The 23062-nt window shown below is 54.0% G+C and overlaps 1 protein-coding gene across 9 annotated transcripts; it reads left to right on the top strand.

Annotated features, from left to right (window-relative positions):
* Positions 1-541: 541 nt before the first annotated feature.
* On the top strand, positions 542-21744 carry Pcnx3 (pecanex homolog 3). 9 transcript variants are annotated; one of them, XM_004627232.1, is made up of 35 exons: positions 542-1383; positions 1727-1914; positions 2088-2187; positions 2302-2341; positions 2424-2519; positions 2723-3856; positions 4295-4418; positions 4502-4680; positions 4996-5086; positions 5463-5598; positions 8023-8144; positions 8937-9090; positions 9338-9370; positions 9585-9756; positions 9844-9954; positions 10284-10375; positions 10520-10629; positions 10820-10925; positions 11036-11128; positions 11247-11397; positions 12341-12485; positions 12735-12912; positions 13938-14046; positions 14171-14300; positions 14688-14746; positions 14847-15062; positions 16000-16253; positions 18509-18739; positions 18913-19016; positions 19281-19428; positions 19529-19759; positions 19838-20112; positions 20484-20614; positions 20700-20998; positions 21074-21744. In XM_004627232.1, exons 1-35 carry the CDS (start codon positions 1231-1233, stop codon positions 21272-21274), a joined length of 6096 nt encoding a protein of 2031 aa, XP_004627289.1. In that variant the 5' UTR covers positions 542-1230; the 3' UTR covers positions 21275-21744. The 9 variants fall into 9 exon arrangements, with proteins under 9 accessions (XP_004627289.1, XP_023566275.1, XP_023566269.1 ...); XM_023710507.1 differs by having other exon boundaries at positions 684-1383; positions 2088-2121; positions 4487-4680; positions 7984-8144; positions 21074-21719; XM_023710501.1 differs by having other exon boundaries at positions 684-1383; positions 4298-4418; positions 4487-4680; positions 7984-8144; positions 21074-21719.
* Positions 21745-23062: the final 1318 nt, after the last annotated feature.

The following is a 23062-nucleotide window of genomic DNA, read 5'->3' as shown; positions in this document are numbered from 1 at the left end:
TTCACCAGGGTAATAATCGGCTTCTTCAAGTCCCTTCCCCAATGGGGGGAAACCTGAGACTGTTGTCCAGAAGTATGCCCAAAATTTGATTTAAAATAGCTGAGTCACACAACTGCGGGGTAGCGTTGACACCAATTGCCTCAGGCCTGTCACTTTAAAAAAGACGACACTATCCTATTCGGCTATTTCTGCCTGTTCTGCAGGACCGCTCTCTACACATCAAGACTAAGTTCTGACCCGGAAGTAAAGGAACATTAGGGCGAGGGGCCCCTGTGACGTAGGAGGTCTAGTAATAAAAGGGGCGGCCCAAGAGAGGTGTGGTTCAGGAGGACCAAAATTTTGGCGTAGTCCTGGGAAGTTCACGCCTCTATATTTTCCCCGTTTTCCGTAACTCCCCAGCCCTTCCGTAACTCACTGGAAAAGCTTTACGTCAATCACTCGGCCACTACCCAATAGCTACTCAACTATCCATTCCGTTCCGCCCAGCTATCTGGTCTCCAGGTTGGCCCCGCCTCGACAAGCGCATGCGCCCAAACACTGCTCTTTTGACTTCTGTGGACTCGGACTGCGCACGCCCAAAGGGTTCACCCGTTTATGTAGCTGGTCCACCACCTCTGTGCGCTTGCGCACTCCTGCCGTTGGTGGTTTTTTTTTTTTTTTTTCTTTTTCCGGGTCCTAACTGGGTCTATCACGCGCATGCGCCACTGCAGGCTGGCGGCTCGCGGTTTCTTCCGGCCTCCTCTTTGGGCCGGTACCGGCAGAAGCGAGTCGAACGTAAAGCCCTTAGCGACTGACTTGAGACCCCGGAAGTAGCTCTCAGGGTCCCAGGGCTTTTCCCAGTCCGGAACCAAGGAAGCGTTGCTCGTGCTCCTGGAGCACCTACCCCCACGCCCACCTCTGGATGTCGCCGACGAGTGCCCGGCCCGTGCCCAGCTCCTGCCTGCTGGTTCAGCCCCTCGGAGCAGCTCTGGGCCAGGTTTCGGGGCCCAGACCCCGCCCCTGATGCCGACCCACCCCTGCACCCGTGCCTCACACCACTGACCCCCCCCCCCCGGCCGGCCCCGCCCCCTGCCCGCACCCTCGCCCCGCCAGTCCCCTCCCCCGCTGGGGGAGGCTATGGCGTGAGTGCGAGGCGGGGCCCTGGGGCCCTTGGGCGCCAGGCGGGGCATGGGCCGGGGGCCGCCCCCATGAGGGTCCCAAGAGGGGGGCGCGTGCAGCAGCGGCGGGGTCATGGGGTCTCAAGTGTTGCAGATCCTGCGCCAGGGGGTGTGGGCCTCTCTCACCGGAGGTTGGTTCTTCGATCCTCATCAGAGCACCTTCTCCAACTGCTTCCACCTTTATGTCTGGATCTTCCTGCTCACCTTTCCATTCTTGCTATACATGGTGAGACACTGCTGCCACCTGTAACTCCTGTTGGGGAAGAGAGAATAGGATATCATAGAGGCAGGGTGGCAGGGATTGGCAGCCACACTTAAGGCGCTAGGTTGTGGAGAGAGGAATTGGTGCAGTTTGGGTGTGTGTGGAGATGCCAAATTCTTCCTTTTCTGAATCAGATGACCTTGAGACTTTCAAGCAGAAAACATCTGACAGGATCTGTGTACTGATTGTATGAAGGGATGATGAAGTGTTCATGGAAATTTGTTAATCCTAGCCATGTGCCTGGTGGCAAGTAACCCCCAGGGGGTAGGGTCGTGTGTGAAAATACCTTATTTATTATCACTTTCAGGTTCTACCCCCCAGCTTGATGGTGGCCGGTGTGTACTGTCTCGTGGTGGCTGTCATCTTTGCTACCATCAAGACTGTAAACTATCGGCTACATGCCATGTTCGACCAGGGGGAGATTGTGGAGAAGCGCAACTCGACTATGGGAGAACAGGAAGAAGAGCCTGCCCAGGGGGACAGCAACCTGCCCAGGTAGGTGGGGCAGGGGCAGTGTGGAGAATTAAAGGTTCTCCGTGGGAATATTGACTCTCTTGTTCTGCAGTCAGAACTGTAAAGGAACCTTTGAGAGTGGGGCATGAAGTTGAGGAGAAGTGTGACATAAAAGGAGGAGCTTAGCCCACAGCTGGTTTTCTATCTTCCACTAGGGACCCTGGAGTAGAGATGACAGTTTTTCGAAAAGTGAGTTCCACACCCCCGGTACGCTGCAGTTCCCAGCATTCTGTGTTTGGTTTCAACCAGGTCTCGGTGAGTAGTCCTGGTTCTCAGCTTTTCACACTGCTCTTCTGGGAGCCAGTCTGTCAAGGGTGGGTCTTTAGCTTGTCTGATTTGCTCCTTCATGCCCCTCTCTTCTCTGCTCAGGAGTTGCTCCCCCGGATGGAGGACTCTGGGCCTCTCAAAGGTAGGTGGCTGTTGCTTAGAGTTGGGGTGTAGTAACGCAGAATAGGTTGATCCTATTAACACCTCTGGTGCCATGGTTGCAGATATCAAAGAGCTGGTGCGAGAGCAGGGCAGCAACAATGTGATTGTCACCTCTGCCGATCGAGAGATGCTGAAACTGAGCTCACAAGAAAAACTGAGTGAGTGGGCATGACAGGACAGGCACTTGTGGGAAAGAACAATTATTTTGCTCTTGAATCACCCCAACTTTTGCTCTAGCCTGGGGCTGTCTTTATACTTGTGGATAAGACTAGATTGTTCAGTGAGAGCAGAGACCCATGCCCCAATGATCATCAGTTTCCTTTGCAGAACAGCCATCTAATATTCTGTCTTCTTCTGACAGTTGGAGACCTTCCCCAAACACCCCCAGGAGCTATCCCAGACCCCTGTCTCCCCAGCACGGACTCTTCAGAGCGTTCTCCCCTGGCTGGAGATGGAGCTCCCTGGGATGGAAGCAGTGTGGCTGACACTCCCATGAGCCCCTTGCTGAAAGGAAGTCTCAGCCAGGAGCTGAGCAAGAGCTTCTTGACCCTGACCCGGCCTGACCGGGCCCTGGTGAGGACCAGCAGTCGACGGGAACAGTGCTGGGGTACCAATGGCTACCAGCCCCTAGACCGACGGGGCTCAGGTGAGCCCACTCCCCAGAAAGCTGGCTCCTCAGATTCCTGCTTCAGTGGCACTGACCGAGAGACTCTGAGCAGCTTCAAGAGTGAGAAGACCAACTCAACACACCTGGACAGCCCACCTGGTGGGCAGGCTCCAGAGGGTAGTGACACTGATCCTCCCTCTGAGGCAGAGTTGCCTGCCTCACCAGATGCTGGGGTTCCCTCCGATGACACGTTGCGTTCCTTTGACACAGTTATTGGAGCAGGGACACCGCCAGGCCCTGCTGAGCCACTCCTGGTTGTGCGGCCCAAGGACTTGGCCTTGCTGCGGCCGAGCAAACGGCGGCCACCCATGCGAAGACACTCTCCACCAGGCCGTGCCCCTCGAAGGCCACTTCTTGAGGGTGCAGGCTTCTTTGAGGATGAGGACACCAGCGAGGGCAGTGAACTGAGCCCAGCCTCCAGTCTCCGATCACAGCGCTGCTATAGTACTGACAGCTCCTCATCTACCTCCTGCTACTCCCCTGAGAGCTCCCGGGGTGCAGCAGGTGGGCCTCGGAAGCGGCGGGCTCCTCATGGGGCTGAAGAGGGGACTGCCGTGCCCCCTAAACGGCCCTATGGAACCCAGCGGACGCCAAGCACTGCCAGCGCCAAAACACATGCACGTGTGCTAAGCATGGATGGGGCCGGGGGTGATGTCCTGAGAGCCCCCCTGGCTGGCTCCAAGGCTGAGCTTGAGGCCCAGGTAGGAATGGAGTTGGCTGCTGCTGCTGGTGAGCCTGCTGGACTGCCTGCTGAGGCCCGCCGGGGACCTGCTGCCAACCAGCCTGGCTGGCGCGGGGAGCTGCAGGAGGAAGGTGCTGTGGGAGGAGGTGAGTGTGGGCTGCAGGGATGGAGTAGGTAAGGGAAACTGGGAATAAAGGTTTGGGCAAAGTGTTGGCTAGATGGACCTGGTCAGTGTCACTGGCTCGGCCTCTGTCCCAAGGAGTGGATAGAGATGGACTCAGTGATTGAGTGACACTGTGTACCAAGCATCTTGGGTTGGGAAGACCCAGACACCTGCTCTTGGTTGTGGTGTTAGCACTAGAGCCTCTGGTCCCTGAGGATTCTTGTCATCCATATTCATCATTTAGCCACAATGGGGTAGGCCATACCACTGTCTCCCTTAGTTCCAGAGGAGACTGAGGCTAGGCAACCTGGCTGGGTTGTGAGCATTGTGGGACTGGATATGACCTTTGATTCCACACTGTAGCACCTGCTCCCAATTGACCCCCCTCTGTCACTTACACTTGGGGGCCTCTCACTGGCAGCAGCTGAGGAGACAGGGAAGCGGGAGGGATCAAGCAATGTGAGGCGCACACAGGCCATACGAAGACGCCACAACGCAGGCAGCAACCCCACCCCTCCAGCCTCTGTCATGGGCTCACCACCCAGGTGAGCATCTCCCCCTGGGCTGCAGGGCAAGTAGGCGGGGGGCTGGCTCTACTAGCTGCTGACCCAAGGCTACCCTTTCCTAGCAGCCTGCAGGAGGCCCAGCGGGGCCGAGCTGCCTCCCACTCTCGGGCTCTGACACTGCCCTCTGCCCTGCACTTTGCCTCTTCGCTGCTACTCACCCGGGCTGGTGCCAACGTGCATGAGGCCTGCACTTTTGATGATACCTCTGAGGGTGCCGTGCACTATTTCTACGATGAGAGTGGTAAGCCCCTTCCTGGCCAGTCCAGCATCACCAGAAGTGTAGATGTCCTGTCATTTTCACTCTGCTGATAAGGGAGCCAAGACACACCTGAAGTCACAAGTTGAACCAGTGGTAGGACAGCCAGCCAGACCCAGAGTCTGCTGAGCATGGGGATAAGGCCTCTGACTTGCAGGCTCTTCCATCAGAGGCATAGTTCCCAGGGGCTGGGCTGCCATGCTAGGCTTCTTTCTCTCTCAGTGGTCCTGATGCCCACAGAAGTACATCCTTTGCACACTTGTCCCTGACACACTGCCTTCTCTCTCATACCTGTCTCAGGTGTGCGGCGCTCCTACACCTTTGGTCTGGCTGGAGGTGGCTACGAGAACCCTGTGGGACAGCAGGGGGAGCAGGCAGCCAATGGGGCATGGTGAGTATTCAGGTTGGCAGTGGTCTGGTGTGCTGTGTTGTCAGGTAGCACCCCAAGCCAGGCACTCTCTCTTCTGCTAGGCTGGGCAGCTCCATCCTGGGAGGAAAGTAGCAGTAAAGGGCAGGCATGGGTGGATTTGGGGGGACCTTGGCTCTTTGATGCTTTTAAGTGGGGTGCTTCTAGGAAGCCCAGGGCCTACTTCCCTAGGAGGAGGAGAAGTGAACACAGGCTGTAGGGGGATGCTTTTGACCCCTGCTTCCACACACTAGTGTGCCTGTTCCTTGGCTCCATCAGTCATGGCCTAGCCCTGCCCTCAGCCCTACCTCATCCCAGAACTTGCCCATGAGTTTAATTTTCATGACTGCTGTGCCCACAGGGATCGCCACTCACACTCCTCCAGCTTCCACTCTGCTGATGTCCCCGAGGCCACAGGAGGCCTGAACCTGCTGCAGCCAAGGCCTGTGGTTTTGCAAGGCATGCAGGTCCGCCGGGTGCCCTTGGAGATCCCAGAGGTGAGCAGCTGGAGGAGGGCTGTGTAGGAAGGGGGCCGGGGGGAACAGCTCATTGAGGCTAATCTGGAAGGGACAGCCAACCTGAAGGAGGGCTTGGGGACTGCTGTGCTGCATCTGTCCTGACTTTAGAGGGCTGTCTGAGGGTGCACAGGCATTGACACTGAGTGTTTTGCTTATTCTGTCTGGAACGTCCTTTCGAATCTGAAAGGGCTCTGGTAGAACAGAGCCAACTACAGGTCTCTTCCTGTTCATGTCTTGTTGCTAAGGACTGTGTTGCCATGCCAGGAGGCATGTCACGGGACTGTTTCTCATTTAAGGGCTCAGTTAACAGGCACAAATGGTGTTTGCAATGGTACCTCCAAAAGTAGCGATTCAGTTTGCCAGTGACCATGCCCTTCCCTGTGCCAGGAGCTTTCTTTAATGTGATTTCCTGGGGTATTCTTGTCTTAGTATAGTTATTGGTAGTGTCATTTGTCTTTTTTCTTTTTTCTTTCTTTTCTTTTTTTTTTTTTTTTTTTTTCCTGAGACAGGGTCTTGCTCAGTAGTAAGCTCAATTGAGGCTGAATTTGAGCTTGGTATGTAGCCCAGGCTGGCCCTGAACTTGCTCTATTCCTTTTGCCTCAGCTTCCTGTGTGCTAGGATTACAGGCATGCACCACCATGCCATACTGAGTAGTGTCTTTTTTTAATTCCTAAAAACATCTCAAATTGAACTGGAGATTACATATTCAATTTAGGAATATGAAAAGTATTAAGAATGTATAGAAATACTGTAATGTTGTCTGTAGTCCCAGTTGCATGAATGACTGTGGCAGGAAGATCACATGAAGTTAGGAGTTCAAGGCTGGCCTGGGCAAACACTGCAAGATTGTCACAAACAAATGATCTCAGGGTTTAAAGAATAATTCTAAAAATGCTGAGCATGGTAGTGTGTTGGTAATCCAAGCACTCTGGAATGCTGAAGCAGGAGGATCCCAAGTACAAGCCCTGTCTGGGCAACTTCATGACTTAAGTGAGACCCAGTAAAAACTAACTCAGTGCTTGCTTTGGCAGCACATATGCTAAAAAAAAGATTGAGTTCAGTGGATCAGCATCATTGTCACTCTAGCTGATGGCCACCTCCAGAGCCAGAGATTGCGCAGCTGAGCCCCTCCATTGTGTCCTTTTTGTCTTATCCACAGGGCTGGGCCTCTTCAATGCTTTATTGGGGAGATGATGGTGGGAGTAGAGATTGAACTTAAACCCAGGGCCTTTGCATTGAGCTCTATTCCAAACCTCCCTTTTAAAAATTATATTTTGATTAAAGTGCCTGCAAAAAAAAAAAAAAAGCACCTGCAAGCAGGCTCAGGGGCTGGGGGTTCCATCCCCAGGCCTGCTGTGCCAGCCCCACCCCTGGGGCACACTTAAGAAGGCAATTGAGACTGGGCATGGTGGCATGCACCTGTAATCCCAGCTCTTGGGAGGCTGTAAACAGGTGGATCACTACAAGTCCGGTCTAGTAGTGAGACATTGAACACCCTGTAGGCCTTTCCCTAAAATAAAAAAAAAAAAAAAACCACCCCAAAACCCATATATATATAGAGAGAGAGAGGGAGGGAGGGAAGGTAGGGTCTCTGTAAGTCTCAGAGGTTTAATTATTGTTTATTTTTATTTTTTTCCATAAGTCTCAAAATTGCCCAGAGTAGAGCTGGGGAGATAGCTCAGCAGCATAAGTGCTTGCCTGACAAATGCAAGATCTCTAGTTGGATCCCTGGTACTGCAAAAAAAAAAAAAAAAAAAAAAAGTCATCACTCTAAATTGCCTAGGCTAGGCTAAAACTTGTGGTCTTCCTGCCTCAACCTCCCAGAGTGCTGGGGTTATAGGTGTGCACTGTTGCACCCAGCACTGTGAATGATTGTTAAATGTAAGGTTGAATGAGCTTACAGAGCCAAAGCAGTTCACATAGGGCCTCATGGTGCCAATATTGGAGTACCAACTGTCTTCAGGAGTAGGAACTCTGTGGTCTTGGGTGAGATGGTCACAGTGACAGTGATGACTTGGGAGGAGATAGTAGCATTTGTGCCAGATTCTAAAGGATAGGTGAATTTCAGTGAGCCTAGGACAAGGCAGGAGATGCCTCTGATTGAAGAAGATGGACATGGTAGTGAGTGACTGTGGAACCTGGTAAACCACTGCCACCACCCCCGTGGCCTTCAAGATGTGTCCTTGGAGCCCAGAGTGAAGAGCAGGCCCTTGTGATGAGGGACAGAACAAGCTATGGGGCCACTAGATGGTAGTGACCTCCTGTGCTGAGGGAAAAGGTCAACCAAGCGAGTGTTCTGGGGCTGGGTATGACAGTTGTTCATGGAGGTGGTAGGGCTGATAGCTGCGGCTGTGGGGACTGCAGTTTGACCTGCTGGACCAGGACTCCCTGCACGAATCCCAGGAGCAGACCCTGATGGAGGAGGCGCCGCCCCGTGCCCAACACAGCTACAAATACTGGCTTCTTCCTGGCCGCTGGACCTCTGTGCGCTATGAACGTCTTGCTCTGCTGGCCCTGCTGGACCGGTGAGTGCCCATCTGCCATGTCTCTCATCCTCAGAGAGGCTTAGAACCCTGACTTCTGGGCTCTCTCTACCTGTGGAGACAGTTGTTGTGTCAAGAGAACCCAACTGTGCCTTGATAGCAGTGGCATTTATTTAGGTTCCCCTGGATGGCAGGGGGCAGCCGAGTCTTGGAGTGCTGCAGTAGCGTTGTCTTCTCTGAATGCTGTGCTCAAGAGAATCATTTGCTGCTCATCTTTTTTTCTTTGCTTCTATGTTCAGTTTGATTGGAAAACAGTGCAGTGATCTAGAGAAGTACACAAGCCATTTGCCTGCACCTTCCCATTTGTTAGGGGTAAACCGAGATCCAGAAAGTCAAGTGACTATTCTTTGTCTAATGTAGAGAACTGAACCTAAATCCACATCTGGGCTTCTTGTTCACCAGGCTCTCTTCTGGCACATGACTGTGTGCCATTTAGATTCTGCCTGTGTCTGTTTTGTAGCATCCCTTGTGTGGTTTATTGATTGTGCTCTATGTCACCATGAGCTGGAGATGGACAGTTCGTAAGAGTGATAGTATTGCAAACCTCAGCCCTGGCAGGGGCCAAAGATGGGGGTGCAGGGTAGGAGCAGGATGGCTTCCTGGAGCAGGTGCAGCCCCACCCTCCCCTTTAGGGTTGTAGGTTTGACCCTTCAGAGGCTAAGAGGCTAGCATGAGAGGCCTGGAGGAGGTACTTTTGGACAGAATCTTGTGTCCCTCACTCCCCACCAGAAGTGGAGGCAGGAGGGCCTTGTTCTGACATACCTGTCTGCACAGGACTCGAGGGGTGATGGAGAACATCTTTGGAGTTGGCTTGAGCAGCCTGGTCGCTTTCCTGGGCTACCTGCTGCTGCTCAAAGGCTTCTTCACTGACATCTGGGTTTTCCAGTTCTGCCTGGTCATTGCCTCCTGCCAATACTCTCTACTCAAGGTCAGGCCTTGCTCCCTGGTTTACTTCCACCCACCTTTTCCCAGACCTTCTCCAGGGGGGAGGGGGAGAGCCAGGAAACAGCAGGTGCTTAAGATACCGTGTGACAGGTGAGAACACCAAGGCCCAGACTGTTCAGGGTCCTTGGTAACTCACTCCTCACTGCTTAGGGTAGGACTGAGCAGGTCCCAGGGTCTCCTGCTCCCATGGGCTCTCGTAGTTGTTGCCAGCATAGCTCTTTCTCCTCCAGAGCGTGCAGCCTGATGCAGCATCTCCCATGCATGTGAGTACCCATGTAGCGGTGTGCCTTGCTGGGAAGCCCCAAGGGGAGGAGGTAATGGCAAGGGAGGAGCAGGGCTCCCTCACCCCTCAACAGTTATTCCTACTTGCCCGGCTTCCTGGCTTGGAGCCAGAGCCAGGCCTAGGCTGTGTGGAGATGGGCACATACCTGTGGGGTGGGCAGCAGGGAAGGCCCAGCTCATAGGATGACTCCACAGGGCCATAACTGGGTGATCGCATACAGTCGGCCTGTCTACTTCTGCATCTGCTGTCTGCTCATCTGGCTGCTGGATACCCTGGGCTCAGCTCAGCCCTTCCCACCTGTGTCCCTCTATGGCCTCACACTCTTCTCTGCCTCTTTCTTCTTTTGTGCCCGAGATGTGGCCACTGGTGAGACTAGGGAAGGGTGGGGGTGGTCATGGGGGCCAAAGGTGGGACCTGTGGGCTGACCCAGCCTTTGTTTCTCCTCCTGGCCAGTGTTCACCTTGTGCTTCCCATTTGTCTTCCTGCTGGGCCTCCTGCCTCAGGTCAACACCTGCCTCATGTACCTGCTGGAGCAAATAGATATGCATGGCTTTGGGGGTACAGGTACGATGCCTCCAGGTGGCCCAGGGGTACAGGAAAGCATAGGGCCCAGTAGGGCCCATGGATTGGGTCTGTGTCTCCAGCTTTTGTGGAGCCTTTTTCTGAATCTAAATCATGGATACAGGAAGATACCTCCTTCCTCCCCTTCTCTGGCAGGTGGTTTCAACCTGAGAAAGTTAGAAATGCTGAAGGCCTTGGGGGTGGGAGAATAGAGAACAGTGGGGAGTAGTGTCCCAGGAAGTCAGCTTCTAGAAGATGAGGGGCAGGGAGATGGGGGTGAGGGATACCAGCAGGTGAGAGCTGGTCTTTACCTACTCCTCCCTGCTACACAGCTGCTACCAGCCCACTTACCGCACTCTTCAGTCTTACCCGTAGCCTGCTGGCTGCTGCCCTGCTCTACGGCTTCTGCCTTGGGGCCATCAAGGTAAGGGTTGCCCATAGGGTGGGGGCATGCTGAGGCCCATGGAGTTGTTGGGACAGGGCTATGAATTGGGTTCAGTGGTGGCTTCTCACATGGGGATACTCCTGCCCCTATACTTCCCCTGCCCAGCCTGTGTTGTCTCCCTAGACTCCTTGGCCAGAGCAGCATGTCCCAGTTCTCTTCTCCGTCTTCTGTGGTCTCCTGGTGGCACTGTCCTACCATCTGAGCCGACAGAGCAGTGATCCTACTGTGCTCTGGTAGGTGCTGCATGTTCCTGTCTGGTCTCACACGTGTGCCATGGTTGTGGGTTTGTGTCTGTGCTCAGGGGCTCAGGGGTTTGTGGGTAAGTGCATGTGGCTGTGAGAGGTGGACTCTGGTCTCTTGTGGCCCTGGGGGCCAGACAAGAGGGGGCACCTTCTCAGCTCTAGCCCTGAATTTCTCCTCCAGGTCTTTGGTCCGGAGCAAGCTCTTCCCTGAGCTAGAGGAGCGGAGCCTGGAGACAGCCCGGGCTGAGCCCCCAGACCCGCTGCCAGAAAAGATGCGCCAGTCGGTGGTGAGGAGGCATGAGTTCGGGCTGTAGTGAGGAGTTGGTAGCAGGTCCAGGGCAGGACAGGCAAATGGTCCCAGGGTGACAGGTAGTGAGTTGTCTCTTTGGTCCTACAGCGTGAGGTCTTGCACTCTGACCTGGTGATGTGTGTGGTGATCGCTGTGCTCACCTTTGCCATCAGTGCCAGCACTGTCTTCATCGCCCTGAAGGTTTGTGTGGCACAGGACATCCTCCCCTCAGTTTCCTTGGGAGCCTGTTGGACCCAAGAGCCAGAGTGGCTCCTGCTCAGCTCAGTGGACTGAGCGCCTGGCCTCTCCCTCTCAACAGTCGGTGCTGGGCTTTGTGCTGTATGCACTGGCTGGAGCTGTGGGCTTCTTCACACATTACCTGCTGCCGCAGCTCCGCAAGCAACTACCCTGGTTTTGCCTCTCACAACCTGTGCTGAAGCCGCTGGAGTACAGCCAGTATGAAGTTCGGGGTGAGTGCTCTGGGGCTATCCCTCACTACCTCCTGTTGTTGCCCAGCCAGGGGGTTTCTGTGCAGGCTGAAGCATGGCCTAGTCCCATGAGTGCTGTGATCTTCTTGGCTCAGGATACCAGCAGGGGGCAGCCTCTGCCCACACTGTCCTCTGTGCTTCCCTGGCCCTATACCCCTCTTCTGCTCTGTCTGTGTGCACTTTTTTACTGCCCTGCATGTTACTTTTTTCTGCCCTCCTTTTGATGTCTAAGGAGTTGGAAGTAGAATTCCAGGGTCCTAAAGGGGTCAGAATTGTCAACTAGTTGCCAGTGGCTTTTTAAAAGTGTTTTTGGTTGTTTGTTTCAAGATAGGGTCTTGCTATGTAGTTCAGGTTGGCCTTGAACTGTGATCTCCTGTCCCAGCCTCCCACATTATAGGATTACAGGTATGTGCTGTCATGCCCAGCTAAGTTTTTTGAGACAGTCTTGCTGTGTAGTTTACTATGTATATTACGTGGATCACCTTGAACTCACTATGTAGTCTAGGTTGGCCTTGATCTCTTGGCAGTTCTCTTGCCTCCTGCCTCACAAGTGCAGGGATTACAGGCATGTGCCACCACATCCTTCTGCAGCTTGAGCCAAGGCCTTGTACTTCAGAAGGGACTATGGATCTGGGTTGTCCCACCATTGGTCTCCCCAGCCTTCTCTAGTGACCTTTGCCTATCCCCAGTGGACATCTGAGAGATTCTTGTCAGCCTTAGTTCCACAGATGGTAAAGTAAGATAAAATGCCTGCCCCTAAGCCCGTTTTTTCTGACAAAGATCAGTCCCTGCCAGAGTCTCTAAGGACCTAGGACCACACAGTTTCTTGCTTGTTCACTCCCTGAGCTTCTTGCTGGCCCTACAGTCCCCAGTCCTTTGGGCCCCAAGGAAGATGGGGGATGTAGAGGCTACCTTCTTGCCACAGGTGCCGCTCAAGTGATGTGGTTTGAGAAGCTGTATGCTGGCCTGCAGTGTGTTGAGAAGTACCTCATCTACCCTGCTGTGGTGCTCAATGCGCTCACAGTGGATGCCCACGCTGTCGTCAGTCACCCGGACAAGTTCTGCCTCTAGTGAGGACCATCTTGTTTGCCAGGCCCCCATCCACATTCCTGTTTGATTCCCATTAGGGAAATGGAGGCCCATAGAGGGAATGGCTGGTGTCTGGGGTTGCCAGCAAGCCCCAGCATTACCCATTAAAGCCAGTGTGCCCCCATACTGCCTTTAGATGGACTGAGGCCCAGGGTGGGTGAGGGTTGGGCCCCTATGCCCATGGCCCCTGAGCCCCTGCTGTGCACCGGATGCCTGCCCCTCACCCACAGCTGCCGGGCATTGCTGATGACTGTGGCTGGGCTGAAGCTGCTGCGTTCAGCCTTCTGCTGCCCACCCCAGCAGTACCTGACCTTGGCCTTCACTGTCCTGCTCTTCCACTTCGACTATCCACGTCTCTCCCAGGGCTTCCTGCTCGACTACTTCCTCATGTCCCTGCTCTGCAGTAAGGTGAGCCCGTGGCTGAGGCCCAGCATTCTTCTGCCTGGGTGGGAGAAAGGACCTGCGGTGGGCCTTTGCAGGGGTGGCTCCAGAAAAGGGTCACTTCTACCCTACCTTTGTAGACAACACAGGAAGTTGAGGTTTTAAGAGGTGGGGTCACCAATTCTCAGATCCTTCAGAGAACTGGTGGTCAACCCAGATGTCACCCCAAGTCTGTCCTACCCCACACCCACTTTCCTCAGAAGCAGTTGGTGTAGTTCAGACCCTCTGGGGAAGAGCCAGCTTCTTCTTATTTATTTATTTATTTGGCAGAACTGGGAATTGAACTCAGGCCTTTGCACTTGCCAGGGAAGCGATCGATTATTCCACTGAGCCATCTCCCCAGCCCCCCTGAGCCAGCTTCTTGAGTGCTGCCTCTCTGCTAGCTATGGCCCTGGAGACTGGATCAGGGCTGAGTTTCAGAAGCCCTGGGTTCTGGGTGTGAAGGTGCACCACCAGACTCTGGGATTCCTCTCTCAGGGCTGGGAACAGGTCACTTTGAGCAAAGGGCCATCTACTGCACTGTACTAGAGGCCTGGCATGGTGTCTGAGACCCTGTATAGGCCTGAACCCACTTCTCACTCATGAGTGAGTCTTGTTCAGGCGCTGGCCCAGGTTAGTGGCCTCTAGACCATGGGCCACTCAATACCAGTCCAGGGCCATGGCAGAGTAGCATGAGCTGAGTAAGTACTATCTCTACCGCCTTTGAACCTCAAACATCTGTGAAATGGAGACAACAGAAGGAAGCACTGGGGTTGTCATGTGAATTAAATGGCTAATCCTGCCATGTGCTCAGTCAGGAGTTGCTCATAATGTCAGGTGCCTCAACCAACTCCAGAGAGAAAGGGCTGGGAATGATGTTGAGCTTGTGACTCATATGGCTACCTGTGGGTAGTCCCAAGGTCCTGGGCAAGGCCAGCTCGGGTCTTGGCAGATTCTGCCTCCATGAGTAACCCAGTACATTTCTTTATTGTCTCCTGTCGGTGCCCTGCCAGCTGTGGGACCTGCTGTACAAACTGCGTTTTGTGCTGACCTACATTGCACCCTGGCAGATCACCTGGGGCTCAGCATTCCACGCCTTTGCCCAGCCGTTCGCTGTGCCCCGTATCTGCTGCCTGCTGTTTGGGTGGGACTGAGCAGGGAATGCTGCAGCCTGGGACTGCGGAGGCTGGGGAGGGAGGCCGGGAGGCCCCAACTACTTGCTACCACCTCCTTGACTTGTGCTCAGACTCGGCCATGCTGTTTGTCCAGGCCCTGCTCTCAGGGCTCTTCTCCACACCACTCAACCCCCTACTGGGCAGTGCTGTCTTCATCATGTCTTATGCCAGGCCCCTCAAGTTCTGGGAGCGTGACTACAAGTGAGTGTCACAGGAGAAAGCAGGTGCCAGGGAGAATGGAGCGAGGGGCTTGGAGTTTAGTCTGGATAGGGTCCAGCAGCAAGTATGAGAGAGTGTGTGAGCATGTGGGGACACTTGAGGTTGTGGATCAATGAAAGCAGAACCAACTAGAGGGGCTGGATGGAAGTGCTGTGATTCTGGGTGACTTCTTTATGTCCCTGTGCCTCAGTCTGCTCTGCTGTGATAGTTTCAGTGGGGGTACCAAGGGTAACATCCACTTGTAGCTTAGGGGTGTGCACTCACAGGGGACCCAATGGTGTCTAGATAGAAGGTATGTACAGATGGGCAGGAGGAAGTTGTCCCCAGTGAGCTTCACCCTCTGCTGATACCCTTTTTCTCTCTCTGCAGCACTAGGCGTGTGGATCATTCCAACACCCGCCTAGTGACACAGCTGGACCGGAACCCTGGTGTGTACCCAGCCATCTAGGGGCTTTAGGACAGGCCCTCTCCTGAAGGGAGCCTTTTTCCTGTCACTTTGTCCCTTTATCTTTCTGCTCTGGGTTCCAGGCGCTGATGACAACAACCTCAACTCCATCTTCTATGAGCACTTGACACGCTCACTGCAACACACGCTATGTGGGGACCTGGTGCTGGGTCGCTGGGGCAACTATGGCCCTGGCGACTGTTTTGTCCTGGCCTCCGACTACCTCAATGCGCTGGTGCACCTTATTGAGGTTGGCAATGGCCTTGTCACCTTCCAGCTGCGTGGCCTTGAGTTCCGGGGTGAGCCAGGGTTTGGGGTGGATGCTGCATTTGATAGTGCATGGGGGCTACATCCCAGTTCAGCATGGCCTGCTGGCTGGGTAATCTCAGGCAAGGCACTCCTCTTTCCCAGCCTGGGGTTTCCCAGTGGGGTTGCCATGGAAGGCGTCTGCTCCTGAGGTGAGGTGGTAGGGCCTTTTCTGGCCAGACCTTGTTTCTGCCCTCACTTGAGCTCATAGGAACTGACTAGACCTCAGTGATGAAAGCTGAGTCTGGAGTTTGGGATCCTGCCAACTCTCTCAGCCATCTGTTGTCTCAGACCAGGGCTCTGTCAGCACCATGTATAGCCCCAGTCACTGATCTGGCTTTTTGCTCTTGATGTCTGTATTGGATGCTGGTTTCAGAGGAGGCACCCAAGGTGCAGGGGCTGGGGGGATGATGCGTGCCTGTAATTCCCACACTTGGGAGGCTGAGGCAGGAGGATCACCACCAAGGCCAGCCTGGGCTACAGAGTGAGTTCAAGGCCAGCCTGAACTACACAGACTCTTGTCTCAAAAAAAAAAACAAAAAACAAAAAAAAACAAACAACAACAAAAGGCTGCTTAGCAAGCACAAGGTTGTAAGTTTTATTCCTGGTACACTCACCCCCACCCCCAAAGAAAGGGGTCTAAGCACAATCGTGAACACCACCACCTTGAGCACATTGCTTCTCCTCTGAGCTTTTTTTTTTGCTTATATGAATGAGGGACCAGACCCCTAATGTCCCCACTTCCTCCCTACCTGGCTGTTGGGAGTCAGGAGGGGAGAGGGGCTCATTTATCAGTCATTTGTGCAGTAACCTTCACTCCTACGCTGGAGGAGAGTAGTGGCATGTCTTGCATGCCATGCAGGCCCTTGGTGGGGGAAGGCAGGCAGGGATTGTCTCAGTGGCTGCTGACCGGGCACCCCTCCCTGGCAGGTACATACTGCCAACAGCGTGAGGTGGAGGCCATCACTGAAGGGGTGGAGGAGGACGAGGGATGCTGCTGCTGTGAGCCTGGCCATTTGCCAAGAGTCCTGTCCTTCAATGCTGCCTTTGGGCAGCGCTGGCTGGCCTGGGAAGTGACAGCCAGTAAGTACGTGCTGGAGGGTTACAGCATCAGTGACAATAACGCCGCCTCCATGCTGCAGGTCTTTGACCTCCGCAAGATCCTCATCACCTACTATGTCAAGGTACAGTGGGTGGGGCACATGGCTGGGCACCAGGGTCCCTGCTGGAAACACCAATCTGAATGTCCCCAAGTGCCATGTGCTAGAATGTTGGGAGCTCGCTTTTTTCTTCTTTGGTATCAGTGATCAAACTCAGGTGCTTATGCTGCCAAGCTATATCCCTGGCTGGGAACCTGCTCTGACTAAGGGAGATACAAGCCTCAGAATTTAAGTATCTTCCATGGTGTCACTACCTGATTGCAGGCCATAGAGGTCCCAGTGTCTCTGATGTTAGGATGTCCAGGCAGAACTTCCTATTGTCCCTCCAGAAGGCTGGCCTTGGGCAGTGGGTTTGTGGCCAGGTAGGTAGTACATGTGTGGATCTCATCACCAGGGTGCTGGGCCTACAGAGGCCATTGCTGAGGTCAGCCTTTGAGACTACCAGCCCCATAGCCCACCCGGCTATGATGGTAATCCTAATGGTGCTCATGAAGCTGCCAAGTGGTCCTGTTCACAGAGGGACGGGCTCTGCCAGGCATCTCTCCTGAGCAGGTAGCCTTTGCCTCTGCCCTTCCAGAGAGCCCTCAAAGCTCCCTGATGTGGAAGTTGGCTGGCAGAGGTGAAGTGATAGGCCTGAGGCCCCAGATTAGGGAAAAGTGCTGGTACCAGGTTTTGAACCCAGGCCTGAGGGTCTTGAGGCCTGTTAGGATTGGTAGGGATTGGTGAGGCAGTGTAGGGAATAGAAGGAACTCTGAATTGGGATTTCAAGGGATTCTCAGCAGTCTGAAATGTTGCCACCTTTGCTGTGCCTCAGTTTACCTCTTGAAATGGTAGAACTACATGTCTGAGTGATGTGACTTTGTGGCTTGATAAGGGCACTGGAAATTGGGTGGCTTAGTGGGGTCAGTGGTCTGTACCTAGGTCCTCACCTGCCCATGGGGAACCTTGAAGCTTCCTGCAGGGCCTGGAGGAGTGACCTTATGGGGCCCAGGTCACCCTGTTTACCTGAGGTTAACCTCTGGCACAGGCCTTGTGTTCAAGCTGTCCTTTTGCTCCCCACTCTGCCCAATTTCTGTCATTCCTTCTGTACTTCGGGACAGTCCCAGGTCCAGGGGTCAAGGTTCTGTCCATATTCCTGTCCAGTTTCAAGATTGATGGGCTTGTTCATGTCACCGTGCTGCCTCCTACAAAACCTCAAAGCCACACGTGGCCTTCTGCACGTAGTGCCCTGCCTGGGCCAGCAAGCGGGGTATACCCCGCTGTGCAAAGGAGGAGCAACCAGCCACAGCCCAGAGCTGTGCAGACGTGGTCGGAGGCCTTGGGAGGCTCTGCTAAGAGGTGTGCAAGCTGGGTGTGGTGAAGCGTGCCTCCAGCCCGCCACAGAGGAGGCTGAGGCAGGAGTATCATCAAAAGTTTGGGCTGGAACTTATACCTCTGCATGGCCAGTTTTTGGCCAGCTGTCCCCTCCCTTTCTCCCCAGTGTAGACTTTCCCATCTTATACCTAGTCTGAGCCCATCTCTTGTCTTGGTACCACGTGGATCCCTGCAACCTCACTGGTTGCCAGCCTTACTCTGTGCTTTATCTCCCTTCCAAAAGCTCCTCTCCATTTGCCCATCCCCTGCTGCAGGTCAATAGGACTTCTTTCCAAGGGATGTAGGAAGCTCCAGCTTTGGGCACAAGGCTTTGTTCAGACTGTCATCTTCAGCTGCCTAAAGGGCATTTAGGGCCTCTGGCCCGTAGGTTGCCATGTTATCTCAGCCTGACTTTCCAGGCCCTGAGAACTGGATCCCACCCCATCTTCAGCCCAGTCTGACCTGCTGTGTAATGTCAGGCAGGGATGTCATCTCAGCCTAGGTTTCTCTTATAAATGGGGTAAATTCTTTGTTTTGGAGGGGTTTTTTTGTATTTAGTGCAGTGGGTGTCTACAGGGTCTCATTACACAGATCGGACTTGTAGTGATTCTCCTTTTTTCAGCTTAATGGGTGAATTCTTAGGCCATCAAGTGAAAGCAAGCAGATGCTATCTGTAAGCCCCTGCCAAATGGAGGTTCAGGACTCTCCAGGGCTCCTCTATAAGTGGAAGCCCTTCCTGTTGGCTTCCTCACTCCTCCCTGGCCCAGGAGAGAGAAGTCCCCTTACCCATGTGGCCTTGGGAAGCTAAAATGGGTTGCAGGAGGTGGATGTCATAGGCCTCCTCTGTTGGAACACTGCTGCCTTTGGCTGCCAAGGGCTGGGGCACGCTGGCTTCAGTGTACCTGACCCTTAACATCTTCTCCCAGAGCATCATCTATTATGTGAGTCGCTCCCCCAAACTGGAGGCCTGGCTGAGTCATGAAGGCATCGCAGCTGCCCTGCGCCCTGTGCGGGCCCCCGGCTATGCTGACTCAGACCCTACCTTCTCCTTGAGCGTGGATGAAGATTATGACCTTCGCCTCTCAGGCCTCTCATTGCCTTCCTTCTGTGCCGTGCATCTTGAGTGGATCCAGTACTGTGCCTCTCGACGCAGCCAGGTTGGGCCACCACTACCCCAGGGATGCACTACCAGGGTTCTAGAGATCTGGGCTTATTTTCTTCTCCCCGTCCCCTTATTCTGAGACTTCCATGGCCTGGCCCTTGGTCCCACCCCAGGTTCCCACTCCCAGGTCTGAACTGGGCTCTGGGGATGGGGGTCCTTGTGCCACAGCCCGTGGACCAGGATTGGAACTCGCCGCTGGTCACGCTGTGTTTTGGCCTGTGTGTGCTGGGCCGCCGGGCCCTGGGGACAGCGTCACACAGCATGTCTGCCAGGTAAGTGCTCTCCCGCCCTCTCCCTTTCAACAGAGAGCTCTGTGTGTGGAAATCCATTTGGTACTTCTGGTGGTGTGGCTCTTCCACATGGACAAGGTCTTTCCCAGTCCTGACTTTGCATTTTCCTCTCTCCTCTGAGGGACATGAGCTCCTTGGCATGATGAGACTGGAGCCAGTGTGAGGAGGAAAAGTCTCAACTCCTCAGAAACCCGAGAGCCCTGTCTCCCTGTCCTTGCTCACTGACTTGTTCCTCCTCCCACCCAGCCTGGAGCCCTTCCTCTATGGCCTGCACGCCCTGTTCAAGGGGGACTTCCGCATTACGTCCCCGCGTGATGAGTGGGTTTTTGCTGACATGGACCTGCTGCACCGTGTAGTGGCACCTGGGGTTCGCATGGCCCTCAAGCTTCATCAGGTGGGGAGTGGTACATCTAACGTTATGCACAGGTGAGCGCAAAGCCTTTCCTCGGGGCAGGATCCCCTGAACCCCATCCTTCTCCATCCTCCCCGCCCAGGACCACTTCACATCCCCAGATGAATATGAGGAACCAGCAGCACTGTACGATGCCATTGCAGCCAATGAAGAGCGACTTGTCATCTCGCATGAAGGTGACCCAGCCTGGCGGAGTGCCATCCTCAGCAACACACCCTCCCTGTTAGCACTACGGCATGTCATGGATGATGCCTCTGATGAGTACAAGGTCATCATGCTCAACCGGCGCCACCTCAGCTTCCGTGTCATCAAGGTGGGGAAGGCCCAGTTCTGTCCTCCAACCCACACCCTCTTCCTAGAGTTGGCCCTTGACTTCTGTGGCCCTTTGCAGGTAAATCGTGAGTGTGTCCGTGGCCTATGGGCTGGGCAGCAGCAAGAGCTGGTGTTTCTTCGCAACCGCAACCCTGAACGTGGTAGCATCCAGAATGCCAAGCAAGCGCTCCGCAACATGATCAACTCTTCTTGTGACCAGCCCCTGGGCTACCCGATCTATGTGTCACCACTTACCACCTCACTGGCTGGCAGCCACCCCCAGCTTCGGGCACTGTGGGGTGGTCCCATCAGCCTGGGTGCCATTGCCCGCTGGCTCCTACACAGCTGGGAGAGGTGAGCCCAGACTGCCACTCCTAGCCATTCGGTCCCATCAAGGTATCCTGAGCTCCCAGAGGGGATTGCAGGGGTTCAGAGAGAGAGAGTGAGAAAGAGAGTGCACAGTGTCCTCCCAGCCTTCAGTGAAAAATGCTGGACTCCAGCCTCAAACCCTGAGACATGAGTCCCTCCCAGAGCTAACTGCCTCTAGAGGTGTTACCTTTTCCCTGGAGCTGACAGTAGCCTTTACCTTTTAAACACAGTTGATGGCAAAATCTCTTAGAGATAAGGACCTTGAATATCCAAGATGTTGGGTGACTTGTCCTAGGAACTTGTGTTCCTCGCAAGTTTTAGCCTTGTCTCCCCACCTTTTCCACCTTTTCACCCAGGCTTCATAAAGGCTGTGGCGCTGGCTGCAATAGTGGTGGGAATGTGGATGACTCAGACTGTGGTGGTGGTGGCCTGACCTCCCTCAGCAATAACCCCCCCTTGATACATCCTATGCCTGAGAACACAGCAGGTGAGTGGGTAAGGCAGGGCAGACTTAGTGGCGACAACAGCAACAGCCCAGCCAAGGTCTCTGCTCTCTTATCTGTCTTTTACAGGCAGCAGCGACCAGCCTCTCCCACCAGGCCCTGGCTGGGGGCCACGACCCTCCCTGAGCAGTTCTGGTGATGGACGGCCCCCTCCTCTGCTGCAGTGGCCTCCCCCTCGGCTTCCAGGACCACCCCCTGCCTCACCTGCTCCCACCGAGGGTCCTCGGCCCTCCCGTCCCCCTGGCCCTGGTCTTCTCAGTTCTGAGGGGCCCAGTGGGAAGTGGAGTCTGGGAGGTCGAAAAGGGCTGGGAGGATCTGATGGAGAGCCAGCCTCAGGGAGCCCCAAAGGAGGTACCCCTAAATCTCAGGTAAGGCTCCATTGGGAAGGTTGGGTCCCAGGAAGCTCAAGGCTGCTTGCCTGCCAACCTGTCTCTCCTCTTCAGGCACCTCTAGACCTCAGCCTCAGCCTCAGCCCTGATGTCAGCTCTGAGGCCTCACCCCCCAGAGCAGCCCAGGACATTCCTTGCTTGGACAACAGTGCTGCTGAGAGTGGCACACCTACTGGAGCTCCTGGTGACTGGCCTGTCCCTGTGGAGGAACGAGAGAGCCCAGCTGCCCAGCCCTTGTTGGAACACCAGTACTGAGAGGCCTGGTGCCCACTGGATTTCATCCTAGGATCAGTAACTCGGACCCCTTTGCTGTTGCCTCTGGTCCTCTCTGTTGGACCATGGACCTGAGTGGCTTGGGCTTCCTTGTCTGAACCTTGACTTTGGCAGCCTCAGCCAGAGTACCAGAACTGAATGACCCAGACTTCTGACCTTGACCCCTGTTCTCTCACCCCAATACATGGCCTGGGTACCCCAAAGTGAGGCAGGAAGCCTCCCAGGCAGGCCCTAAGAGCCAAACCCATGGGCTGGTCCCGCTTTGAACTTGTGGCCAGGACTGACTCAGCCCCTGGGTCTGCACTGCCTGTGGAGCTGGTCCCCAGGCCTGGACCTGGGGCTTGAAATGTGGTAAGGGGTGTTTCTTTTCTTTTTTTCTTTTTCTTTTCTTTTCTTTTTTTCTTTTTTGTGCTTCAAAGACACCAGAATTAATAACACTATTTTTGATTTTGGTTGGCAGTTGCTTCTTGTGTCTGGGAGTAAGTTACAGGGTAGTAGAGGTGGCCAAGTTAGCATGGGTGAGCATGGGGTTGTGGTGGCATTGAAGGATGTGGGGCAGAGGTCAGACCAAGGGAAGGCCCCTTCCCTATAAACCTGTTCCCTTGTCAAGATTTAATGTGGGAGGCCCAGGGATGTAGCTCACGGTTGCAGCACCTACCTAGCAAGTGCAAGGACCAGAGTTCAATTCACAATACCAAAAAAGAAAATTGTAAAAAAAAAAAAAAAAAAAAAAAAACAAAGCAAAAGACGACGAGGGTGCTAGGGATATCCTCAGCACTCAGTGGCACAGCAACTGCTTGGCAAGTGCGAGAGTTTGATTGCAGTACCAAAACAACAGTGAAAAAGACTTGATGTGAAGGTCACAGTGTTCTTTTTCCCATTGCTCTATGTATAGTTCAGAACCTTTTAGAGCTTTCCATGGTACAGATAGCCCAGGGTGGAATGAGTGCTATAGGTTTGCCATCACTGGTTCAGAACTTCCAGCCCTATGGTGTCATATGGCTCAGCAGTGTCCCAGGTTTTCTGATCGGGGAGATTGTGGGGCCAAGGAGGAGGGTGGTTGATGGTGTGGAGTGTGCCTAGGGAGAGTCACCTGGAGGGAGGGCATTTTTCAGGCTTTCACAGAGAGCACATTGGCCGTGTGGTGGCCGTGACTCGTCTACATGGCTGACACTGACAAAGGATCTACAATCTGAGGTACAGCATCTCAGGAAAAATCCTGAGGGGATTTCACTGACTTTATCAGACCCAAAAGCTACAACTCTTGTTGCATAGGTCTTGCTTTATCTTGATCTTAACCATCCAGCAAAGAAGTATAAAAACAAAGTATAAGAAGTAAAGCCATGTTATGTTGAGCTGTAGGGGACTCAGGTCAACAATTTCTGACACTGCCAGTCAAGTGGAAGACCCAATACTATTATGTGCTACTGGACTCTTTTAGAATATTTTGCTGAGTTAACACACCTATGTTCAAATGACGAAATAGACAAGGGAGGGGATGCAGATGAGTGTCCATTTTGTATCTGTGTATTCAAGGTGGTTAGGATAGATACATAGTTACATTCTCTTAATGAATAGAGGGATTTATTCTGGTAGTGTTTGTAAATAGGATGTCATGTCTGGGTCTTGTACAGCAGATAACCACTGGGAAGAGAGTATGCAATGTGTTGATTATTGAAACTCTCATGGGGCCGGGGAGATGGCTCAGTAGAATAAGTGCTTCCCTGGCAAGCACAAGGGCCTGAGTTCAATCCCTGGTTGCACAAAAAA

The sequence above is a fragment of the Octodon degus genome, unplaced genomic scaffold (genome assembly GCF_000260255.1).
Source record: "Octodon degus isolate 3935 unplaced genomic scaffold, OctDeg1.0 scaffold00018, whole genome shotgun sequence".
Lineage (NCBI taxonomy): Eukaryota > Metazoa > Chordata > Mammalia > Rodentia > Octodontidae > Octodon > Octodon degus.
The sequence above is the reverse complement of the archived record's forward strand: the minus strand, read 5'-3'. Positions and strand labels throughout refer to the sequence as shown.

What these genes read in the sequence shown, in the direction of transcription:
- Pcnx3 (XM_023710500.1), top strand. Translation starts at nt 1,231, where the DNA reads ATGGGGTCTCAAGTGTTGCAGATCCTGCGCCAGGGGGTGTGGGCCTCT. An exon ending in AGTGATCCTACTGTGCTCTG is followed by an intron (nt 10,630 to 10,819) that starts GTAGGTGCTGCA and finishes TTTCTCCTCCAG; the next exon opens with GTCTTTGGTCCGGAGCAAGC. An exon ending in ACAGCTGGACCGGAACCCTG is followed by an intron (nt 14,747 to 14,846) that starts GTGTGTACCCAG and finishes TCTGGGTTCCAG; the next exon opens with GCGCTGATGACAACAACCTC.